Genomic DNA, 21095 nt, shown 5'->3' with positions numbered 1-21095 from the left:
GATACATCTTGCTTTAGCTTCTCCCTCTCAAAATGCAGGGTAAATTCTATCATATAATGATCACCGTCTCCTCAGGGTTCCGTTACCTTAAACTCCCTTTCAAATTGGGTTCATTACTTAACACTTTGTCCCAGTGGGCTCAACCAAAAACTACTCTAAAAATCCATCTTGTAGGCATTCTAGAAATTCTGTCTCTTGGGATCCAACACCAACCGGATTTTCCCAATTTTCCTGTATATTGGAATCCCCCATGATTATTATAACATTGCCCATTTTGCATGCCCGCATACAACTCCTATCAGGGTTTTTTTCCCCTTGCAAAACTCCCAGAAAGTTAATTCACTTAGTGAGTCTGTGGTAAAGATGGCAAATGCAATATTGGCATTTATTTCAAGGGGAACAGAATATAAAAGCAAGGAGATAATGCTAAAGCGTTGTAAGACACTAGTCAGGCTGCACTTGGAGTATTGTCAAAGTTTTGGGCCCCATATCTCAGAAAGAATGTGTTCTCATTGGAGAGAGTCCAGAGGAGGTTCATGAGGATGATTCCAGGAATGAAGTGATTAACATATGAGGAGCATTTGGCAGCTTTGGGCCTGTACTCACTGGAATTTAGAAGAATGTGGGGATATCATTGAAACCTACTGATTATTGAAAGGATTTGATAAGGTGGATGTGGAGAGGATGGTTCATCTGATGGGGGTATCCAGAACTAGAGGGCACAACTTCAAAATTGAGGAACGGCTTTTTAGAACAAAAGTAAGGAGGAATTTTTTTCAGCCAAAGAGTGGTCAATCTGTGGAATGCTTTGCCGCAGACTGCAGTGGAGGCCAAGTCAGTGGGTATATTCAAAGTGGAAGTTGATAGATTCCTGATCGGTTGGGGCATCAAGGGCTATGGTGAGAGGGCGGGTGTACAGGGTTGAATTGGATCCGGGATCGGCCGTGATAAAATGGCGGAGCAGACTCAATGGGTTGAATGGCCTAATTCTGCTCCTATGTCTTATGGTCTTTCCTATTCTCATTCTCCCGTATAATCTGAAGGTCATCGAGCTGCAGCTCTGGTTAAATGCCTCTAGTGTAAAACATTTTCATATTTGAACATAGAATGTAGAACAGTACAACACTGTAAAGGCTCATCAGTGCACAGCACTTTCTCTGTAGCCATTACATTCTATCAAAGGTCAACAGTATTCACCTTATGCATTTGTGTGTGTTGGGAATTTGCTGTTGGTCAGGCCACGACATGCAACAAAAACAATATTCAACAATTATAAAAAAACAAAGAATTATATAAAATGAAGTTAGTGGTTAAGAGTACAGATAATGGAAATACAAAAATCCCAGCATGTATTTACAATAAAAACAGTATTGTCAAAAATGGTTTAAAGTGCAGCACAGTGACTGAGGTAGTAGAGGGGGTGAGGAGTGCCGACCTAAAATGGTTGATCAGATTAACTGCCTTAGGAAGAAACTTTTAAATTGATATGAAGTTTTGTTCTAATAGCCCCATACCACTGTCCAGAAAGGAGCTTTTTGAGAAGGGCATTTGCAGGGTGGATAATGATTTTTCCTACCCGCTGCTTTGACCTGGACACATACTGATACCAAACATGCATTTATTTTGCTTGTGTTGCAGTGTTAAGGTAACTTTGCCCATTATTGGTTTCTGTTTAGAATAGGCTGCTTCTGGAAGGCTTATACTATTAAATGATTCCTAGTTCCACTGAATTTAAAGAAAATAAGAATTAAGATCAAAATAATCCATCCAATAATCCCTTTGATCCCCTACCATTAGGCAGAAGACAAGGCATGTTAGGATGGGAACCAACTTCTTCACCCTTGTATTGAATTCCCTGCCACCAGCCAGGTCTCATCACATATGAAGCGCCAGTCGTGTTATATGCTGTTTACTTTTTAACTTGCAATGCACCATATTACTTGTTAATTTATTTGTGGTTCTATTACTTTGTTATGTGTGAGTTATGTACTATGTTGTACATCTTGGTGTGGAGGAACATTTTTTCATTTAGCAGCATATAAGGTTGAAGTACAAATGAACTTGAATTTGAGAATCAGGTTTAATATAACTGGCATGTTGTAAAATTTGTTTTGCAGCAGCAGTGCAGTTCAGTACATAAAATACTACGTTCATAGGTTGGTATATACTGGATTCCAGTTAATTGGGGCACATCAGCACCAGTGCATTTTGTCCCAAATAAGCGGCTCCCTTAATTAGTGAAGTTTCATGGAAAGCCTGAATGCTTGAAACTGCAGTGAGCAAAATGGTTCTGAATTGTCTTACTGCTTATTTCTCACCAAATATTAGTGACAAAATCCATTGCTTTTTGACCACAAACACACAATTGACGCTATTTAAAAACTCATTGCACTAGAGGTGGTGTCATGTCCAATGGCCACACAAATGCATGTGTCTCGTACTAGTTAGAAACTGTTCAGCAACAGTCTCCTGTCCCAATTAAGCGGCATAGTGTCCCAAATAAACAAGGGGAATCCCGGCTATGTTCAGGCTCCTGTACATCCTCCCTGGAGGTAGAAATGAGAGAGGCATGACCTGGGTGATGGAGGTCCTTAATGATGAAAACCACTTACCGTAGATTCCGTACTACAGAGCGCACCTGATTAAAAGCCGCAGGCTCTAATTTTAGAAAGAAAATCAATTTTGTACTTGTACAAGCCGCACCGGATTTTAAGCCGCAGGTGTCCCACGTTGTAATATGAGATATTTACACAGAAAGATATTACACGTGAGGATTTTTTAACTTTTAATTAAATCCGTATGGTAACATAAACAAATACATATTGCAAATGCTTTTTTTCAAACCGTGCCTGTAACACGGCTACTTTTAAATATACATACGTATCGGTAACACACAAATTACGTTGCGTATACTTTTTTACTGAACAGTGCACGAACAACATTCCAATATCTCCTAACGACTGGTAAAAAAATATATACTGCAGCCTACCAGGAAAAGTTATTGATCGCCTTTAACTTAAAAGCAGTGTTCTCGCGCGGGTCTAATGCGCTCGCCCCCACCTTTCCGTTTATCGCAAACCAGTATTTTCCCACAAGACGCGGCGAAACCGGATGTGACGTCATAGCATCCCGGGATGTAGTACAGAAAACAAATATACTTAAAACACTTCTAATTTTAACTAGAAAATACTAACAAATGAATTACTAAGCGAAAATATTACAAACTAAATAACTGCCATAAAGGCAGCACAATGCTTTTCTTCGAGTGTTTTCCATGTTGATGAGGGTGAGTACAAATGACTGATTTACAATAATTTAATTGTGAAAGTGCGCTTGATTTATCGTACAATTTCATTGGACCTCTGTGAACTACTCATCAATTTTATTGGTCTAGTGTTACGAGGCAAAATGTTTTTGGCGGCATGAAAAAAAACCATGCATTAGCCGCACCGTAGTAAAGGCTGCAGTGTTCAAAGCTGTTCAAAGCGTGGGAAAAAAGTAGCGGCTTATAATCCGGCATCTACGGTAAATAATTTAACCTAAGTAAATTATTGTTCCATTCACAGGTCCGAAACTCTACAAGGAACCCAGTGCCAAGTCCAATAAGTATATAATACAGAATGCAATTACTCGCTGCTGCCTGGCAGGGAAGGTGAATGAGCCCCAAAAGAATAAGATATTGGAGGTGAGATTGATTGTCCTTTGGTCTTCCCTCTGGGTGACATTGTGCTACATAATCAGGGATGGATAATAACTGGTTTTGAATCCAGTGAATGATTGCAGCCTGGAGAGCCCGTCAACACAATGTGGTGAATATAGTAACTTTTCACACAGAACCAAATGAATACTTAAAAAGATATTCCAATAACATGGTGGATATGGATGAGGGGTTAATAAGATGGGTCTATCAAGGAACCAGCACTGGTTGAGTCCAACTGGGGCCATCCTGTGTTTCCTCAATCCTGTGAACTGATGGAAAATGTTCAAAAATATTTTCTGCAGTAGGTTGGGATGGATTAAAATCAGAGTCATAGAGTACTACAGCACAGAAACAGGCCCTTCAGCCCAACTACTGCTCCTGTACCAAGACCCTCCCATCCAAGCTTCTCTTAAATTGAACTCAGTTGTTCCAATTCCACTGGCAACTCATTCTAAACTTGCACCAGCCTGTGAGTGAAGAAGTTTCCCTTCAGCTTCCCCTTAAATATTTTGCCTTTCACTCTAAAATCATGGCCTCTAGTTCTAGTCTCACCCAACCCGAAGAGAAAAAGCCTGCATGCACTTGCCCTATCTATATCCGTCATAATGTTGTACTCTATAAGATCTCCCCTCATTCTCTTGTGGTCCCATGAATAACCTTATCCCTTTCCCTATAACTCAGGTCTTGGAGTCCCAGCAACATCTTTGTAAATTTTCTCTGCACTCTTTCAATCTTTCCTTTAGGTAGTTGACTAGAACTTTTATAATACTACAAATCTGGCCTCAGCCACATCTTAAATGACTTCAACATAGCATCCCAACTTCTGTACTCAATACTTTCTGAGTTTTGAAGCCCAATGTGTCAAAAGCTCTCTTTAGGACCCTATCTGCCTGTGATGCCACCTGTGTCATATCTGCCCCGTGAACTAATGGAAAAGTGCAGAAATGATTACTGTAACTGTTTGGGACGGATTCCCAGTGGATACAAGATGGAGAAAGAGAAATAGAACAAGATCAAAGAAGTGGGGTTGCTTCTGCATCTGACTGAAGTGCATGAACTGGGCATTAATAACCACAGTAAAGCTAATCAGAAGCAACATGACTCTTGTGTCAGAGAGTAATTGTTGCATTTGTACCTGCCCCAACCATTTCCTCAGGCAGCTCATTCCAGGTACTCGTTACCCTCTGTGTAAAGTTGCTTCTCAGTTCTCTTAAATCCCTTCCCTCTTATCTTGTTTCTGTGCCTTCCAGTTAAAGAAAATATTAGCTTTATTTGTCACATGTACATCAAAACATACTGCAACATGCATGGTTAAAAATGTCACCATGCTTCCTCCGATGTCAACGTACCTTGCTCACAACTTACTAACAATGAGCTACATGTCTTTGGAATGTGAAAAGAAATCCGAGCACTTGGAGAAAATCCACGTGGTCGTGGAGAGAACGTTCAGATTCCTTGCAGACAGTGGTGGGAATCAAATGCCGACTCTGAATAGTGTTATACTAACTGCTACGCTACTGGCTGCCGGTGCAGTTCTGGACTCGCCAACCCTGGGGAAAAGACTATAACCATCCACCTCGTCCATACTTGATGAGATTTTGTAAACTTTGATGAGATAATCGATCTCTCATTCAACTGTGTTCCAAGGAATAAAGATCCCTCTCTATAACTCAGGCTCTCTAGTCCAGACAACAATCCTCATAAATCTCTTCTGCACCTCCTCCAGCTTGACATTGTCTTTCCTATAACACGATGACGAAGGAAGCATTAGAAGAGTGCAGAGACACAAACATGTGCATAATCGAGTACTGGCAAATGATAAACAACACACACTAAACACTGGAGGAATGTGCAGGTAGGGCAGCGTCTATGGAGGGGAATAAATAGTAAATGTTTCAAGCTGAGACCCTTCATTGGGACGGAAAGAAAGGAGAAAGCCCAGTTCTGAGTTCCTCCAGCATTTTGTGCGTGTTGCTCAACATTTGCAGCATCTGCAGAATTTCTCATGTTTCTGATTTGTGAAGTCTCTGAGGTGTAGAACCATAAGACATAAAAGCAGATTGAGTCTGCTCTGGCGTTTGATCTATCATCCCTCTCAATCCCATCCTCCTGCCTTCTCTCTGTAAGCTTTGAGTCCCTTACTCATCAAAAACCTAACAACCTCCAATTCAGACTCCCGCCTGGGTAGCCTCCTACCTGCTGGCATGAACATCCAATTCACAGACCTCCGTTGATACCCCTGCCCCCCTTACCCCCATCCCTATTTATTATTTCAGTCTGGTTCTCTTTCTCTTTTTCCCCCCTCACTATAATCTCCCCCCCAGCCCTACCTTTCTTTCTCTTTTACTTCCCATAATTCTCCACCTTCTCCCAGCCGATTTCCCTCCAACCTATCACTTCCTAGCTCTCTACTTTATCCCTCCCCCCACTTCTTATCCCCCCTTGACCATCCCATGTTACTTCATTCCTGATGAAGAGTTTCGGCCCGAAACGTTGTCACTACCTCCTCCCATAGATGCTGTCTGGCCTGCAGAGTTCTGCCAGCATGTTGTGTTTTTATTAACCTCCACTTTAAATATACCCAATGACTTGACCTCCACAGCCATCTGTGGCATTTAGTTCCACAAATTCACCACTCTCAGCCCAAAGAAATTCCTCCTTGACTACTCTGAAGAAGTTTAAATCTTCTGTTTGACTGATAGGAACTGTTGTATTGGGGAATTACTTTTTAAAGAGTTCCTATTTGTACATTCTTCTGGCCAACCTTTAACTTTCTCCTGCTGTTGTTGCAAAGGTTGCCAATTTATCTCACAGCATGCATGTGACTTTGATTAGAACAACGTGTTTACAGAACATTGGAGTATCTGTCCTTTTGGAGGTAGTGCAGGAAGATGCAACAAGCATTAGTTTGATGTATGTGTATTAAGACATAAGACTTAAAGTGATGAGTTGCTTCTCTTGGATCCAGTTAACCACATGGAAGTTGAAAGCTTTGTCATCTACCACCTTCTGTTTCTTGACAGGAAATTGAGAAAAGCAAGTCTAATCACTATCTGATCCTGTTCCGTGACAACAGTTGTCAGTTCCGGGCTGTGTACACGTTTCCCCCAGAGTCTGAGGAGATGCATCGAGTGGCCGGAGTTGGACCCAAGGTCATCACTAAAAACATGATCGAAGGGATCTACAAATACAATTCTGACCGAAAGCAATTCACCCAGATCCCCAGCAAGACCCTTTCTGCCAGCGTCGACGCAGTCACTATCCAAGGGCACCTGTGGCAGTCCAAGAGGCTGGGTACCCCCAAAAAGCCATCCAAATGATGGACTCGTCCCCTTCTCATCCCCTCCCCTGTACAGACGGACAAGTCAAAACTTTTAGGTCTTAATTTGCCAACCACCAATTTGCTTTCTCTTCCTAACCCCTCCCCACCCTTTTCTACTGTTTCTCATGGATCGTTAAGCTATTCCTCGCCATTTCTGCATGCCGTTTCCATTCAACTGACAGCATTCAAACAAGCGAATCAATGTTTCGATCACGTGGATTGAAGGGGGTTACAAGTATGACATCGTGGCACCTGTAGAGATTGTCCAAAGGATTCACAAAAACGATGGAGGTGGGAGCACTAGAGGATATTATCCAAAACCTATAAGCACTAACAGATTTGTTAAGAAATTTAAAAAGGTCAAAATATCTTTTTAAAACAATCTAGATGTATAATTTTTTTTCGAAACTTGATTCCTGATGATTACTACTGATGACTGAAATAATGTCTGTGTATATATTAGAGCTATTTAAATGATTTAGCTGTTTGTATAGATGAAATATTTAAGGTTCTGCTTATTGGAGAGAATGGTTTGGGTGTTTTGCAAGTTACTGTACATAACTTGTTGCAGTATTTGTTGTATAAAACAAAGTGCTGTTGAGGTTTTATTATTTCAGATAGTCAATGAAACCATTCCTACCTGCCTGCTTTGTTGGAAGAATGAACTAAGTATCTTTAATTGCTAGCTTGAGAAGCTGTATATCCTCAGAACTAAACGTATCTCAGCAGATACTGGTAAATGTCAGGGTAGCCCCATGGTTGAACTTCAGGCTCAAGCTGTGCACATTGTGGTTGCATCAGTGCTGGAATTTGTCCGGGATTGAGCAGGGCTATGTCTAAGCTTTCACTTTGGCTGGGTTGAGTTTCCTGATGGCAAACAAAATCTTAGATCTTCAGTTTGCATTGAGTTAGTGTAAAACATTGCAGGTCGCAGCCTACTTTGGAGTTTGAGTTGATGAAACCAGGTCAAGTGGAAGCCAGTGTATTCAGATCCTGGGAAGCTACCCTTTGTGAATTCCTTCTTCTGATTTTCTTAAGACGTCTTCAGGGTCATTCAATTACTCCGATGTCATCATCTCTGTTGCTTTTCTGTCTGAGAAAGGGTGTGTGAATGAGCTGACAATGTCGTTTTCCCAATGGATTGACTCAGTTGAAATCCAGCCTGGCTTTGGTTTGGAAATGAAGCTGATTTCCAGGTAACTAGGCCAACATTGTACCTGAACCATATGGAAATCTCTAAAGAAACTATGTAGAGTATTCCACTCCAAAGGCTCAGGTCTGCATCAGCACAACATCCAGTCTGGAATGAGTCAGACTACGGACCCCAATCCAGTGCAACATAGTTTAATTAACAATGTGGTGGTCTGAAACAGTTCTGTTAACTTTCAGAACATCTGTGTAGAAAACTGTATCTACAATTTTTAAAAATGTTATTTATTTCTTTATAATTTTGTTAAACCTGGTTCTTTTCCCTGTGGACATGTGTGTAGAGAGTAAGGAAATGTGTTCCAGTTTCTCTGTCTAGCACATGCAAACAGGTAGTCTGCGCTGCCTTGGTCATTCCCACATCACTGAATACAGTTTGCAAGTGAACTTGTTTGGGATTTTTTTTAAATATGTAAATACCACCAGTATCCCTCAGTTTTCCACCTGCCCACTCCCCCACCAAATTAAGAATAACTTCTGCTACAAATGCATCATTTTTCATTAAAACCTTGCCAAAATTTATCAATCCTGCCCATTCCAGAGTGGCATGAAGCTGGCAGGAAAGCCACTTGGGTGGAATTTGTGACCTCCTGGAGGTTTTCCATTGTCTTCCTGTACCCCTCCTGCCTACATCAAGCTTCCTGTAATATGAACATGCCAGCTTCCAGTCCTCATACCCATTTGGTTGGAGTGCATGTCGAGGCTCAGTGGCCTGATGTGTGAACGGGATGGTCAGACCAGGGGGAATTGAGGGTAAACAGAGCAAAAGGGAGGAGTGATTTTGTACACCTGTGTTTATGAGAGTCATGAATTCCTGAACTAATTATGCACTTTTTTAATTTAATGTAAAGTTTTGGCACAATTTTCTTAAAACCATGAACTGGAACTCTGTAGGAACTGCATTGTAAACAGTTAGCATTTAGCTTTGTTATTTACTTCACATCTCCAACCAAATATTTGGATCTTAGTTCTACTTGTAACATTCCATTGGACAGAAAGATTGTGTATTTTTTTTAAAAAGAGGTCCTGCGTGGTTAACCATATGTATTCACCATTCGCCTTGAGGTGGCAGTTAAGTGAATTACTGAATTGTTGAGTGTTTCTGCTGAAAAGCATCTGGGCCTCAATAGTGAGATATTGTCAACAATCTTGTCTAAGTCACTGCTTGGCTCACCAACTGTGTGTGCACGCACATCCTGTGTATTGGTTACGGGACAGAATAGAATCAAGGGATTTGAACAAACATGGGAGCTTTAACTGCAGAATGTTAATCTAGACACCATCTTTAGAGATTTGTAAATTCATTGCTCACCCCATTTCCTCCCCCCCCCCACACACTTTTTCCAGTTTTTAATATTTGCCTTGTCCACTGCCATACTTGCATCGTGGATTCAGAATACAAACCCCAGCCAGAGAGGATCGATGGTGATTTGCTGCAAGATGTATTGATAATGGACCAGAAAATTTGGGTTTGTGGAGCTCCTAATTAAGCTGTGGCCATTAGGCAGGTGGAAAAGTTTTGCATAGAATGTGCTGGCAATGCCTGTTTTTCATAGATATTTTTGAAACTGTAAACAGTCAAGCAGATTATCAATGGGCAATACTGGAAATAGCTTAAGCAGTACTCTAGTCATCAATGAGCCTCTCTGGGGAGACATGAAGTGGATGATCCACAGATAAGCCTGGACTGAAAGTTGATTTGGCCCTGTACCAAATAAGGGTCCAAGTTTTAAAAAATGTAACATTGCATATGGTACCGCACTTGAGATTTGAGCTCCAGATTTAGGTGGGTTCTGGTGTATGTGTCTACAGCTGTGGGACTTGGGATCTGTATTACTCGAAGGAATAACATGACAAAAATCTGGAAATTTAATAAACAATTTACACAAATGTGGTTTGTCCTGGCTTGCACTCTGTTCTAATTCAGACTGACCTGACCTTAAAGGTATGTTCCATATATTTTCTTGATGCTAATCACCTCTGGTGAGACTGCATTGTTAACTCAATGTGCAGTACTGATACATAGTCACAAGTAAATGCACAGAGAAGGAAGTACAGAGTTGGTGGTTGGTCACAGTTATTACTTTTACTAAGTAGAAAACATTGCTCATACACATATTGCTCACAACATTGCTCATATGCAGTTGGAAGGTTTTAACTTTATTTAAATCACTACACATCCTACAGTAGACATACAGTTCAACAGAAGTGAAGTCAGTGCCTGGTAATTCAAGGTAGGTAACTCGAACACACATTAAAGCAGCAAGTCTTTGCAGTAGTTCAGCCTAGTAGCTTAAGTAATACATGGCAATGGCAGCTTCTGTTGAAATACACCCTATCCAGCTGTGAGAGGGACCAAGTGAGCACTCTGCGAGGAGTCAGGACTCAGTCATCCTTCAGACCTCCAAACACGGCAGTGGGGACCATTTTCTGTTCGAGTGGTACCTCTGAAATAGAGAAACAAAGCATTAGGTTAATTATTGAGAGTTTAACAATTTTAGTTTAGTAGGGGAACATGTTCATTGGGGCAACCTGTTCACACCAACCATGTCTATCCAAACAAGTCCTGCTTGGCTGTGTTTGGTCCATATCCCACCTTATATGAACATATTCAAGGTATCTTAAACCTCACCCATGTTGGAAAACTGTCTCTAGCATTTGCTTGTTCCATATACTAACTGGTCTCTGTGTGGAAAAAGGTACTCCTCAGATTCCAGACAACCAATGAGAGAAACCTGTCCGGGAAAGCATTTAAAGTTGCACTGGGGCAGTTCCACACTCCTGACCTTGAATATTTCACCCTTACCTATGACAGCTGGTTCCAGTCTCACCCAACCTCAATGGAAAGAGTCTGCTTGCATTTGCCCTATCTAGTCCCCTCAAATTTGTATGTCTATCGAACTTCCACTACACTTAACTGAGTGAAAAGCCCCCCCCCACCATGTTTCCTTTAACTATTTCACCCTTGACCTCTAGTTATAGTCTTCAGTGAAATTTTATGTCCAGTGCCCCCGCCACAGCCTCCTCGACATTCGTGAGACCCGTTGCAAATTGAGGGACCATTTTGTTGAACACCTCTGCTCCATCTGCCAAAAGGGGAACTTCCTGGTGATCATGCATTTTAATTCCACTTTCCAGTGCATGGCCTGCTCGTGCCAAGGTGAGGCCACCCTCAGGGTGGAGGAGCAACACCTTATGTTCCATCTGGGTAGCCTCCAACCTGATGGCATGAATACTGATTTCCTCTCCCTCCCCCCCTCTTCTATTCCCCAGTCTGCCTTTTTACCTCTTCACACCTGCTTATCATTTCCCCTCTTCCCCAGGTTCCTGCCGCCTTCCCATTCTGTTGGATCCCTTCTCCAGCCATTAACCTTTCCCACCCACCTGGCTTCACATTTCACCTAACAAGCCTCCTTCTCGGCCCAAAATATTGACTGCATTTCATTTCCATAGATGCTGCCTGACCTGCTGAGTTCCTCCAGCATGTTGTTGCTTCAGTGGAAAGAGCCTGTCTGTATTTATCCTTTCTATACCCCCAATTCTGTATACATCAAATCTCCCCTCATTCTCCTACACTCCAGGGAATAAAAACCTAATATAAACCCTTCCTTATAACTCGGGTCTTAAATCAGGCAACACCTTGTAAAGTTTCTCTGTACTCTTTTCCATACATAGATGATCAGAACTGTGCACAATACTCAAAATTGGGTTTCACCAACATCTTACACAACTTCAACACCACATCCCAACTCCTGTACTCAATACAGTGATTAATGAAGGCCACTGTCCCAAAAGCTCACTTTACGTTCTTACCTACCGGTTGCCCCACTTAAGGGATTATAGATCTGTATTCCAAAATTATTATTATACATTGATCCAGCTCTCCATAACAGAAACCACCACTGTCTATTGGGCTGTGGACTTTGCTGACGTCCTAAAGAAGTTAGAATAAGCAGGAATGGGGATAATTTAGGGAACATGCCAGAAGGTAAAAGCAAGATGTTGAAGGAATGAGGGGTGGGGACAGTGAAGGCAGTGAGAGACTGCCAGAGCTAAAGGGTTTAGGAGGTTCATGAAGATTTTAAACAAGTACATGGAGCCATCATACTTCCTCCTGATTAAAGTCTGCAATTCCACATACCATCAGGTTCTTCTTCACCATCATCGTCGTCATCGTCATCAATGTCAATCTCATCTGGATTAGCCTGCTTTGTAAGCTCTGCAAGTTCATCACGAGACGCATCACTCCTGCAGATGAGATGAGAAAGCATATTAATCTCTTTGATCTTTACAATATTTCCTCTAAACACTTGAAGTGACTTTTTTTTGCGGTGAAGGTAACAAGGTTATACTTCACAAATATATTCACAGAGCCTACACCACACTTGGATGTTTTTGTGTTTGGGAGAAACTCCGGCTATCGTGTGAAGTCCTCTGGAAGTGGACACAAGAAAGCCACCCATGTGCAAATAAAACAATCTGACCCACCTACTACTGGATTGGCATATTTTCCAGACTCTGATTACACATTTTGAATTCACCATATTAAAAGATATTACATAGTGATATTTAACCCAATACCTTCCAAATTATTGAGGCAACTGGGACTCAGATGGGTAGATGGCATCATGCCATACAGTATCTGGTAAGCCAGGTGCTGAACTTACAGGATTTCAGATTAGTTGGACGGTGGATTTTTAAATTTTACTGTCCTGAGGACTTCAGCCACTCAATCAGGCTGCACTGGATTCAAACTCAACTTGGCATTAAGAACTAACTCAAGCATAAACCTTAACTATTTTGGAAGAATCAGCAGGTAAAATGAAAGAGGCGGGGAGGGGAGAAACGGTCAAGAGAAGGATTAAAGTTTGTTGCATGTATATCAGAACACATAGTGAAATGCAACATTTGAGTCAAATTAGCTAGGATTACACAGGGTAATCTACACGAGTTGGCACACTTCCAGTGCCAACAAAGCATACATACAACTTACTAACCTTAACCCACACGTGTTTGGAATTTGGGAAGAAACTGGAGCCCTGGTCAAGAACAGAACTGATAAACTCTAATATTAAAGACAGTGGCAGGAACTGAACACCAATCTTACAGCTGGTGCTGTAAAGTACTGTGCTAACCGCTATGGTGTCGTGTCATCACACCAAGTCTTGAAGGGAAAGGGCTGTTGGCCAACGCAGGAGAAGGATGTTAATTCGGATTCTGTCCCGACTCTCAGCGTACCTGACAAACAGAATTTTGTCCTTGGGTTTTGGTCGTTCTCTTTCAGCCTCTTCAGCTATCTGTTGTGCCTTCTGCTCCAGTAACTTCATGTCATCCATTCCGCTCTGTCCTGGAGCCAGATCAGACACTGCAAAACATGAGATAAGCAGTCAAGTTCACAGGGGGCTGGGTTTATTAAGTTTCCATAACACATAGGAGCAGAATTAGGCCACTCAGACCATTGAGTCCGCTCCACCATTCAATCATGGCTGATTTATTATCAGAATCACTTTATGAAACATACCAGGAGTTCAGTGGTTTGAAGCCAAGCATAAACCACAGGACAATACTATAAGCACCAACAATTTACAAGACAATAGTGCAAACAATTACTGCAAATATCAATAATCAAACTTAAATAAATGTGAACAATGAAAACACTAAATAATTATCAACAGAACAAGGAGACCAGGAAAGACCATTTAATGGATGTTGTGCAGGGACAATTCAGGTATTACACCTGAGTGAGTTTTGATGAGAAGCTGGATAGCCGGAGGAAAGAAGCTCCAGGGATGATGTGTAGTCTTGATGGTGATTGACATGTAGTGTCTCCCTGGTGGTAATTTGGTGAATAGGTGACTGCTAGGGCGAGTGGGGTCTAGCTCTTTTCTTCACTCTGATGATGAACAGGAATTTTAATGGTGGTAGCTGACAGCCAATGATCTTTTCTGCTGAGTCGACCAGTCACTGTAACTAAGACTTGGACAAGGAAGAGGCAGCGGTAAATGAAATGGTGATACAGGTGGTCACAAGAATCTCAATGATGGCTGAGTAAAAATTCACCAGAATACGCCCTGAGATGTTAAGGTTCCTAAGTTGTGAAATGTGCTGTTTTGCGGCAGCAGTACATTGCAATAAAATTATATAAACTGTAACTTACAATAAGTATACATAAAAAAAGAAAATGTAATAAGCAGTGCAAAAAGAGGGGGAAAACACTGAAGTAGTGTTCACTGTCCATTCAGAAATCTGATGGCAGAGGGGAAGAAGCTGTTCCTGAATCATTGACTGTCTTCAGGCTCCCGTACGCCCTTCCTTGATGGTAGCAATAAGAAGAGGGCATGCCCTGGGTGACGGGAGTCTTTAAATAATGGATGCAGTCTTTTTAAGGCATCCATCACCTTTTGAAGGTGTCCTGGATGCTGGGGAGGCTAGTGCCCATGATGTTGTTGACTGTGTTTACAACTTTTTGCAGCTTTTTCCAATCCAGTCCACACCAAACAGTGACACAACCAGTTAGAATGCTCTTCATGGTACTAAATGTCCTCAAACTCCTAACGAAATCCAGCCACTGTAGTGCCATCTTTGTAATTGCATCAATATGTTGGGCCCAGGATAGATCCTCAGTCATGCTGATAACCAGGAACATGAAACTGCTCACCCTTTCCACTGCTGATCCCTCGACTACATTTTCCCCCCACACCTGTTTCCCTTCCAGAAGTCCACAATTAATTATTTGGTCTTAATGACGTTGAGTACAAGGTTGTTGCTGCAACACCACTCAACCAGCTGATCAAACAGCGTGATCGGGCACATTAATGTGTGACTGAGAGACTGATGTAGGGGGCAGGGCTTCAGGCTCCTGGATCATTGGGGGAGGTACAATCTGTACAAAAAGGTCGGGTTACACCTGAACCCAAAGGGGTCCAATATCCTAGCAAAAAGGTTTCATAGAGCTGTTAGGGAGGGTTCAAGCTAATTTGGCAGGGGTGTGGGAACCAGTGCGATAGGGCTGAGGAAGGGGAAAACAGAAATAAATCAACGATAACGTGCAACAGAGATGATAGAAAGGACAGGCAGGAGGTGAGGTATAATCAAAGCCAGTGGGATGAGTTACAGGGCAACAGAGGCATGGTGCAGTTAAAACAGAAAACAACAAATACTGAGCTGGAAGTGTTGTATTTGAACACATACAGCATAATAGAGAAAATGAACAAACTTGAAATTCAGCTACAGATTGGCAAGTATGACATTGTGGCCATCTCTGAAACTTGGCTAAAGGATGGCTGCCATTGGGAGCTGAACGTCCAAGGATATACAGTGTATCGGAAAGATAGGTTAGTAGGCAGAGGGGGTGGTGTAGCCCTGTGTATAAGAAATAATATTAAATCATTAGAAAGGGATGACATAGGAGCAGAAGGTGTAGAGTCTATGGGTTGAGTTAAGAGATGGCAAGGGTAAAAGGACCCTAATGGCAGTTGTATACAGGCCTCCAAACAGCAGCCGGGATGTGGATTACAAATTACAGCAGGAGAGAGAAAAGGCGTGTCAGAAGGGCAACGTCATGATAATCGTTGGGGATTTTAACATGAAAGTGGATTGGGAAAACCAGACCAGTACTGGACCTCAAGAGAGAGAATTTGTAGATGTCTAAGGGATGGCTTTTTAGAACAGCTTGTTGTTGAGCCCACTAGGGGATCAGCTGTGCTGGATTGGGTGTTGTGCAATGATCGGGTGGTGATAAGAGAGCTTAAGGTTAAGGAACTTTTGGAGTGATCATAATATGATCAAGTTCACTTTGAAATTCAGGAAGGGGAAACTAAATTCCAATGTGTATTTCAGTGGAATAAAGGAAATTACAATGACGTGAGAGGGGAACTGGCCAAGATTGACTGGAAAGAGACACCAGCAGGAAGGACAGCAGAGCAGCAATGGTTAGAGTTACTGCAAAAAATGAGGGAAGTGCAAGACAGATATATCCCAAATAAGAAGAAATTTTTGAATGGATTAGGACACTACCGTGGCTGACAAGTGAAGCCAGAGCCAAAGTAAAAGCACAAGAGAGGGCATACAAGGAAGCCAAAGCTAGTGGGAAGATAGAGGATTGAAAAGCTTTTAAAAACTTGCAGAAGGAAACTAAGAAGGTCATTAGGAAGGAACAGATGAATTATTGAAGTTGCCTTTGCACACTCCTGTCAAATGGTTAGCACAGGTTTACAGAGCCCCACTAGGTACACTTTGCGAGGGTTCATCCTCAGGAAAGATGTTCTGACATCAGCCTCTGAGACAGAGATCACAAGGGACTGGCATAGGTGCACTTTTATTCTTCCTTTCAAAGCAGCATAAAAGGTGTTGAGCTCAACTGGGAGTGAAGCATGACAGCCATCATGGTGTTGGGTTTTGCTCTGTAGGAAGTAATGGCCTGCAAACCCAGCCAGAGCCAACATGCATCTGATTCCGTCTCTAACTTCAATTGGAATTGTTTCCTTGCCCTTAAAATAGCCTTAGTCAGTTGTACCTTAATTTCTTGTACAGTTCTGGATCACTGGTCTTGAAAGCCACAGATCTAGCCCTCAGCAGACTATGAATCTCCTAGCTCATCCCCAGCTCTGGTTTGGGTATGCCTGGTATGTTCTCAAAGGCACACACTCATCCACACAGGTCTTGAAGTCGGTGATAACTGTGGCATATTCATTCAAAGCAGTCCTGTAAGCGTTCTTCCACCTCCCTTAACCATGCCTTCTTGGCCCTCACCACTGATGCTGTGGTCTTTAGTCTTTGCCTATATGCTGGGAGTAGAAGTACAGTCAGATGATTGGACTTCCATGAGATAGCACAGTAAGCATTTCTGATGTGTCAAATGCGTTGGCTTCTCTGGTTACATAGCTGATATATTGGTGATAGTTGTTCAGAGACATCAAGCCATCATCCACAACGACAGGAAAGACATCAGGGTGTGCAGTTTCATGCCTGATTATGTTGCTAGTTCCTCAGGTGCCTGCCTGACATTGGCCTGAGGTGGAATGTACACCGCTACCAGGATGATGATAGAAAACTCCCTTGGTAGATAAAATGGATGACATTTGACCATTACATGTTTCAGGTCAAATGAGCAGGGCTGAGGTAGAACCGCCAGTTTTGTGCACCACAATGAGTTAATCATAACGTATACCTCACCCTGCTCTTCTTGGACACTGGCACAATTGTCCTTCTGTGCCTTTAAAAGACTCAGCTGCCTTGTCTTTGCAGAGAATCGTGAAGCTATTGAACTGCAGTGCTACATCCAAAATGGCAGAGGAGGAGGATAGCCATTTATTTTCTTTTCCCTTTTTCATCCCTCTAAATCCCTTTCTCCTTTCTTCCCCATCTCCGTAACCTGTGACATCATGAACCCAATGACTTGCCCACCTCAGCCAGATGTGGCAATGAATTGCAGAGTCACCATGGTCTGGCTAAGAAATTCCCTCTCATATCTTTTCTAAAGGTACAGTATGTTCTTCTTTCTGAGATTGTACCCACTGGTCCTAGACTCCCCCACTATAGGAAACATCTTCTCCACATCCACTCTGTCTAGGCCTTTCAATATTCAAACTATTTTGCTCAAATGTAGCTTTCACCAAAGGTACATTGATATCCCATTTGGCAAGTAACTTAGAATTTTACAGAATCCTTCAAGTTTTAAGCATTACAAAACTGACTGCTTCACACCAGTTTAAAAAAAAATTTCAGCGTTTCAGAACACAGGAGAGAATTGTTGCCAGAAAGTCCTACACAATTTCATAGAGTGAGGCTTATTATATTATTCCCAGCTTGTCCCTAATGAGTCACAGCTTTCAAAATAAAACCCCAGGCTGCAGCGCATTGGTGAAGCCATGGCCAGACTTGCTCTCTGGGGCTACCTCTGGCCAACACTGAAACTCAAGGTGGGTAGAACTATGTTAATTAAAAGATCTAGGTGAAGGGACATGGTTCTGAATGAATCTCATCCAAGAATGACAGAGCATTGTTAGATATAAATCAAGAAATGGTGATTACACTGTGCCAACGCTTCCATGATTTCAGGAGTAAAGAGAAAACTTTTATACTAATCTGTTCATGTGATGTGGACATTGCTGGTATTTATGGTCCATCCCTAGGTACCAGTATTTATTGTTTCTCCGTAACTCTCACTGAACTGAGGAGCCAGTCAAGAGTTCACTACATTGTGAGTCTGAAGTCATGTGAAACCATAAGATACAGAGCCAGAATTAGGCCATCTGGCCCATCCAGTCTGCTGTGCCATAGCTGACTTTATTTTAACCCCATTTTCCCAACTTCTTTCCATAACCTTGAACCCCCTTAGCAAACAAGAACCAATAAAAGTTCTGCCTTAAATACACCCAATGACTTGTGCTTCGCGATGCTCTATGGCAACGGATTCCACTGATCCACCACCCTCTGGCTGCAGAAACTCCTCCTCATCTCTGTTCTGAAGGGATGCCCCTTTGTTCCGAGGCTGCGCTCTCAGACTCTCTTAAGAATGAAAACATTCTCTCCCTGTCCACTCCAATGAGGCCTTTCAGTGTCTAGTATTAACCATAAATCGTGCAGTCTCTGAATCAAATAGCAGTAACGCCCGATTCAACTCTCTGTCTGTGGGTACTTTCATCACTTGGCTACCGTATAAAATCTAATACCCATCAATACAGGACTCTTGCCCTACAGCTTGCAAAAATCAAATATAAAAGCAAATGTACTGACAAGATCCAGAGCAATGGCAGAAGGTAATACCTTCAGAACCTGAATATGACCACTTCAATAGCACAGACTTTTCTATAAAAGTAATCAAAAGCCAGAGGACTATGCAGCTGACAAGAACCAGACCTTACACACAGGAGATTCTCAGAGGGTGGAGCCAAGCAGTAGAAGGGGTTCAGTTGAAGCGTGGGGTTCCCTTGGGTGTTCCTGTTTCCTCCCACAGTCCAAAGGCATACCAGTTAAGTTCACTGGTCATTGTAAATTGTCCCAAGGATTAACTGGGCTTGTTGCTGGGACACTGTGGTTTGAAGGGCCAGAAGGACCGACTCCGCACTGTATCGCTAAACGAGTTCCAGAGAAGTACCAGTTAATGAGTTAACTGGTCACTGTAAATTGCCCTGTGACTAGGCTGGTGTTAAATAGGTGGGTTGCAGGGCGCAGTGCTGCTCATTCCACACTGCATCTCCAAACACACAGTTTGGCACAGACCAGTAGACTGAAGGGCCCGTTTCTGTGCTGTAAAACTCTACGACAACCAAATGAACTCTGGAGCTAATACTGACCCTCACCAGTGCAGCTTACCTGTGCCTGTTGCATTGGTGGAGGCTTTCAGCATCTGCGAGGACATGAAATTGACCTGGGTGTTGTACGTGGCTTGCACACTACGCTTAATCCGCAACATCTCCCGAATCGTGTCCTCATTTCCATGCCGGATTTCAAATTCCTTCCAGGTCTGCCAGAATGATGGTGTTATCTAGAATTAGACAGGAACATAGGAAATACGTTACTGGTCACATCCCCATTACTGACGGGACATGGAGGCTTTGGAGAGAGTGCAGAAGAGGTTCGCCAAAATGATAAACAAGATGCTGGCAATCTCGAGCAACACATGAAAATGCTGGCGGAACTTAGGCAGCATTGATGGAGGGGAGTAAACAGTCAGTATCTCAGGTCAAGATGCTTCATCTTGACAGACTGGTGGGTATGAGCTACAAGGAGATGTTGGATAAACCTAGACTACTTTCTTCGGAGGGTCGTAGGCCAAGAGGTGACCTGATAAAAGTTCATAAAATTATGAGGGCTAGATAGGGTAAATAATCAAGCCTTTAGAGCAGAGATGAGAAGGAGTGTGGTGAGTCTGTGGAATGCACTGCCACACGTGCTGTGGAGGCAAGTCATAGGGTACATTTACATCCGAGGTTGATAGGCTGTTGGTTGGTAAGGGTGCCAAAGGTTAGGGTAGAAGGCAGGAGAATGGGGTTGACTGGGATAATATATCAGCCATGATTGAATGGCAGAACAGACACAATGGAGCAAATGGTCTACTTGTGCTCCCTTCTCATATGGTCTTTTTCCCAAAGTCAAACTGTCAAAAACTAAAGGACGTGCATTTAAGGTGAGAGGGGAAAGTTTAAGGAAATGTATGGGGCAATTTTTTTTTTAAAACATAGAGAATGGTGGGTGCTGAGGCAGTGGTGTTTAAAAGGCTGTTAAAAGATAGACATGAACATACTGGGGTTGGAGGGATATAGATCATGTGCAGGCAAAAACACAATGTAATTTGGCCATTGTGTTAGGCATAGACAGTGTGGGCTGAAGGGCCTGTTCATCTGCTACACTATTTTTCTGTGCTCTATTTGATGCATGCTGGCGCGTGGCCAAGTGGTTAAGGCATTGGTATAGGGATCTGAAGGTCGCTAGTTCGAGCCTCAGCTAAGGCAGCGTGTTGTGTCCTTCAGCAAGGCACTTGTTCTGCGACAACACCGGTGCAACACCTTGCCCTTCCCTTGGACAACATCGGTGGCGTGGAGAGCATGGGCAACTGCCGGTCTCCTATATTACCCTGCCCAGGCCTACGCCCTGGAAACTTTCCAAGGCGCAAATCCATGGTCTCTCAAGACTAACGGATGCCAATTTGATGACATTCTGAAGACATTTGGGTTAGTAGATGTGGGCATGCTAATGTTGGCACTGGAAGGACACTTTGCGGACTAACTCAGCACATCCTTGGACCATGTCGGTCATTCACACAAATGGTGCATTTCACTGCTTCAAAGTACATGCCACAAATAAAGTTAAACATTAATATTTATTTAGGGTTGATAGTCATATCGTATGGAACAAAGAACAGTG

At 42.5% G+C, this 21095-nt stretch overlaps 2 protein-coding genes across 6 annotated transcripts in view; one reads left to right on the top strand and one right to left on the bottom strand.

The window, feature by feature from the left end:
- camsap3 (calmodulin regulated spectrin-associated protein family, member 3) overlaps positions 1-21095 on the top strand; it is a 290431-nt gene that overhangs the window by 242839 nt on the left and 26497 nt on the right. For 4 of the 5 annotated variants that reach the window (XM_073069024.1, XM_073069022.1, XM_073069023.1 and 1 more), the window contains 2 exons: positions 3567-3685; positions 6724-10118. In XM_073069024.1, the coding sequence (XP_072925125.1) occupies positions 3567-3685; positions 6724-7020 (416 nt within the window). In that variant the 3' untranslated portion in view covers positions 7021-10118. Of the gene's footprint in view, positions 1-3566; positions 3686-6723; positions 10119-21095 lie in introns of those variants that run through there. The other variant, XM_073069025.1, reaches the window with a different exon arrangement.
- The window catches only part of xab2 (XPA binding protein 2), a 78993-nt gene continuing 68193 nt past the window's right edge, over positions 10296-21095 (bottom strand). The window contains exons 16-19 of the mRNA XM_073069026.1: positions 19545-19716; positions 13467-13593; positions 12370-12476; positions 10296-10675 (exon numbers count right to left, since the gene is read on the bottom strand). Of these exons, the coding sequence (XP_072925127.1) occupies positions 10614-10675; positions 12370-12476; positions 13467-13593; positions 19545-19716 (468 nt within the window). The 3' untranslated portion in view covers positions 10296-10613. The remainder of the gene's footprint in view (positions 10676-12369; positions 12477-13466; positions 13594-19544; positions 19717-21095) is intronic.

The sequence above is a fragment of the Hemitrygon akajei genome, chromosome 16 (assembly GCF_048418815.1).
Source record: "Hemitrygon akajei chromosome 16, sHemAka1.3, whole genome shotgun sequence".
Lineage (NCBI taxonomy): Eukaryota > Metazoa > Chordata > Chondrichthyes > Myliobatiformes > Dasyatidae > Hemitrygon > Hemitrygon akajei.
This window is presented reverse-complemented; position numbering and strand designations above follow the sequence as displayed.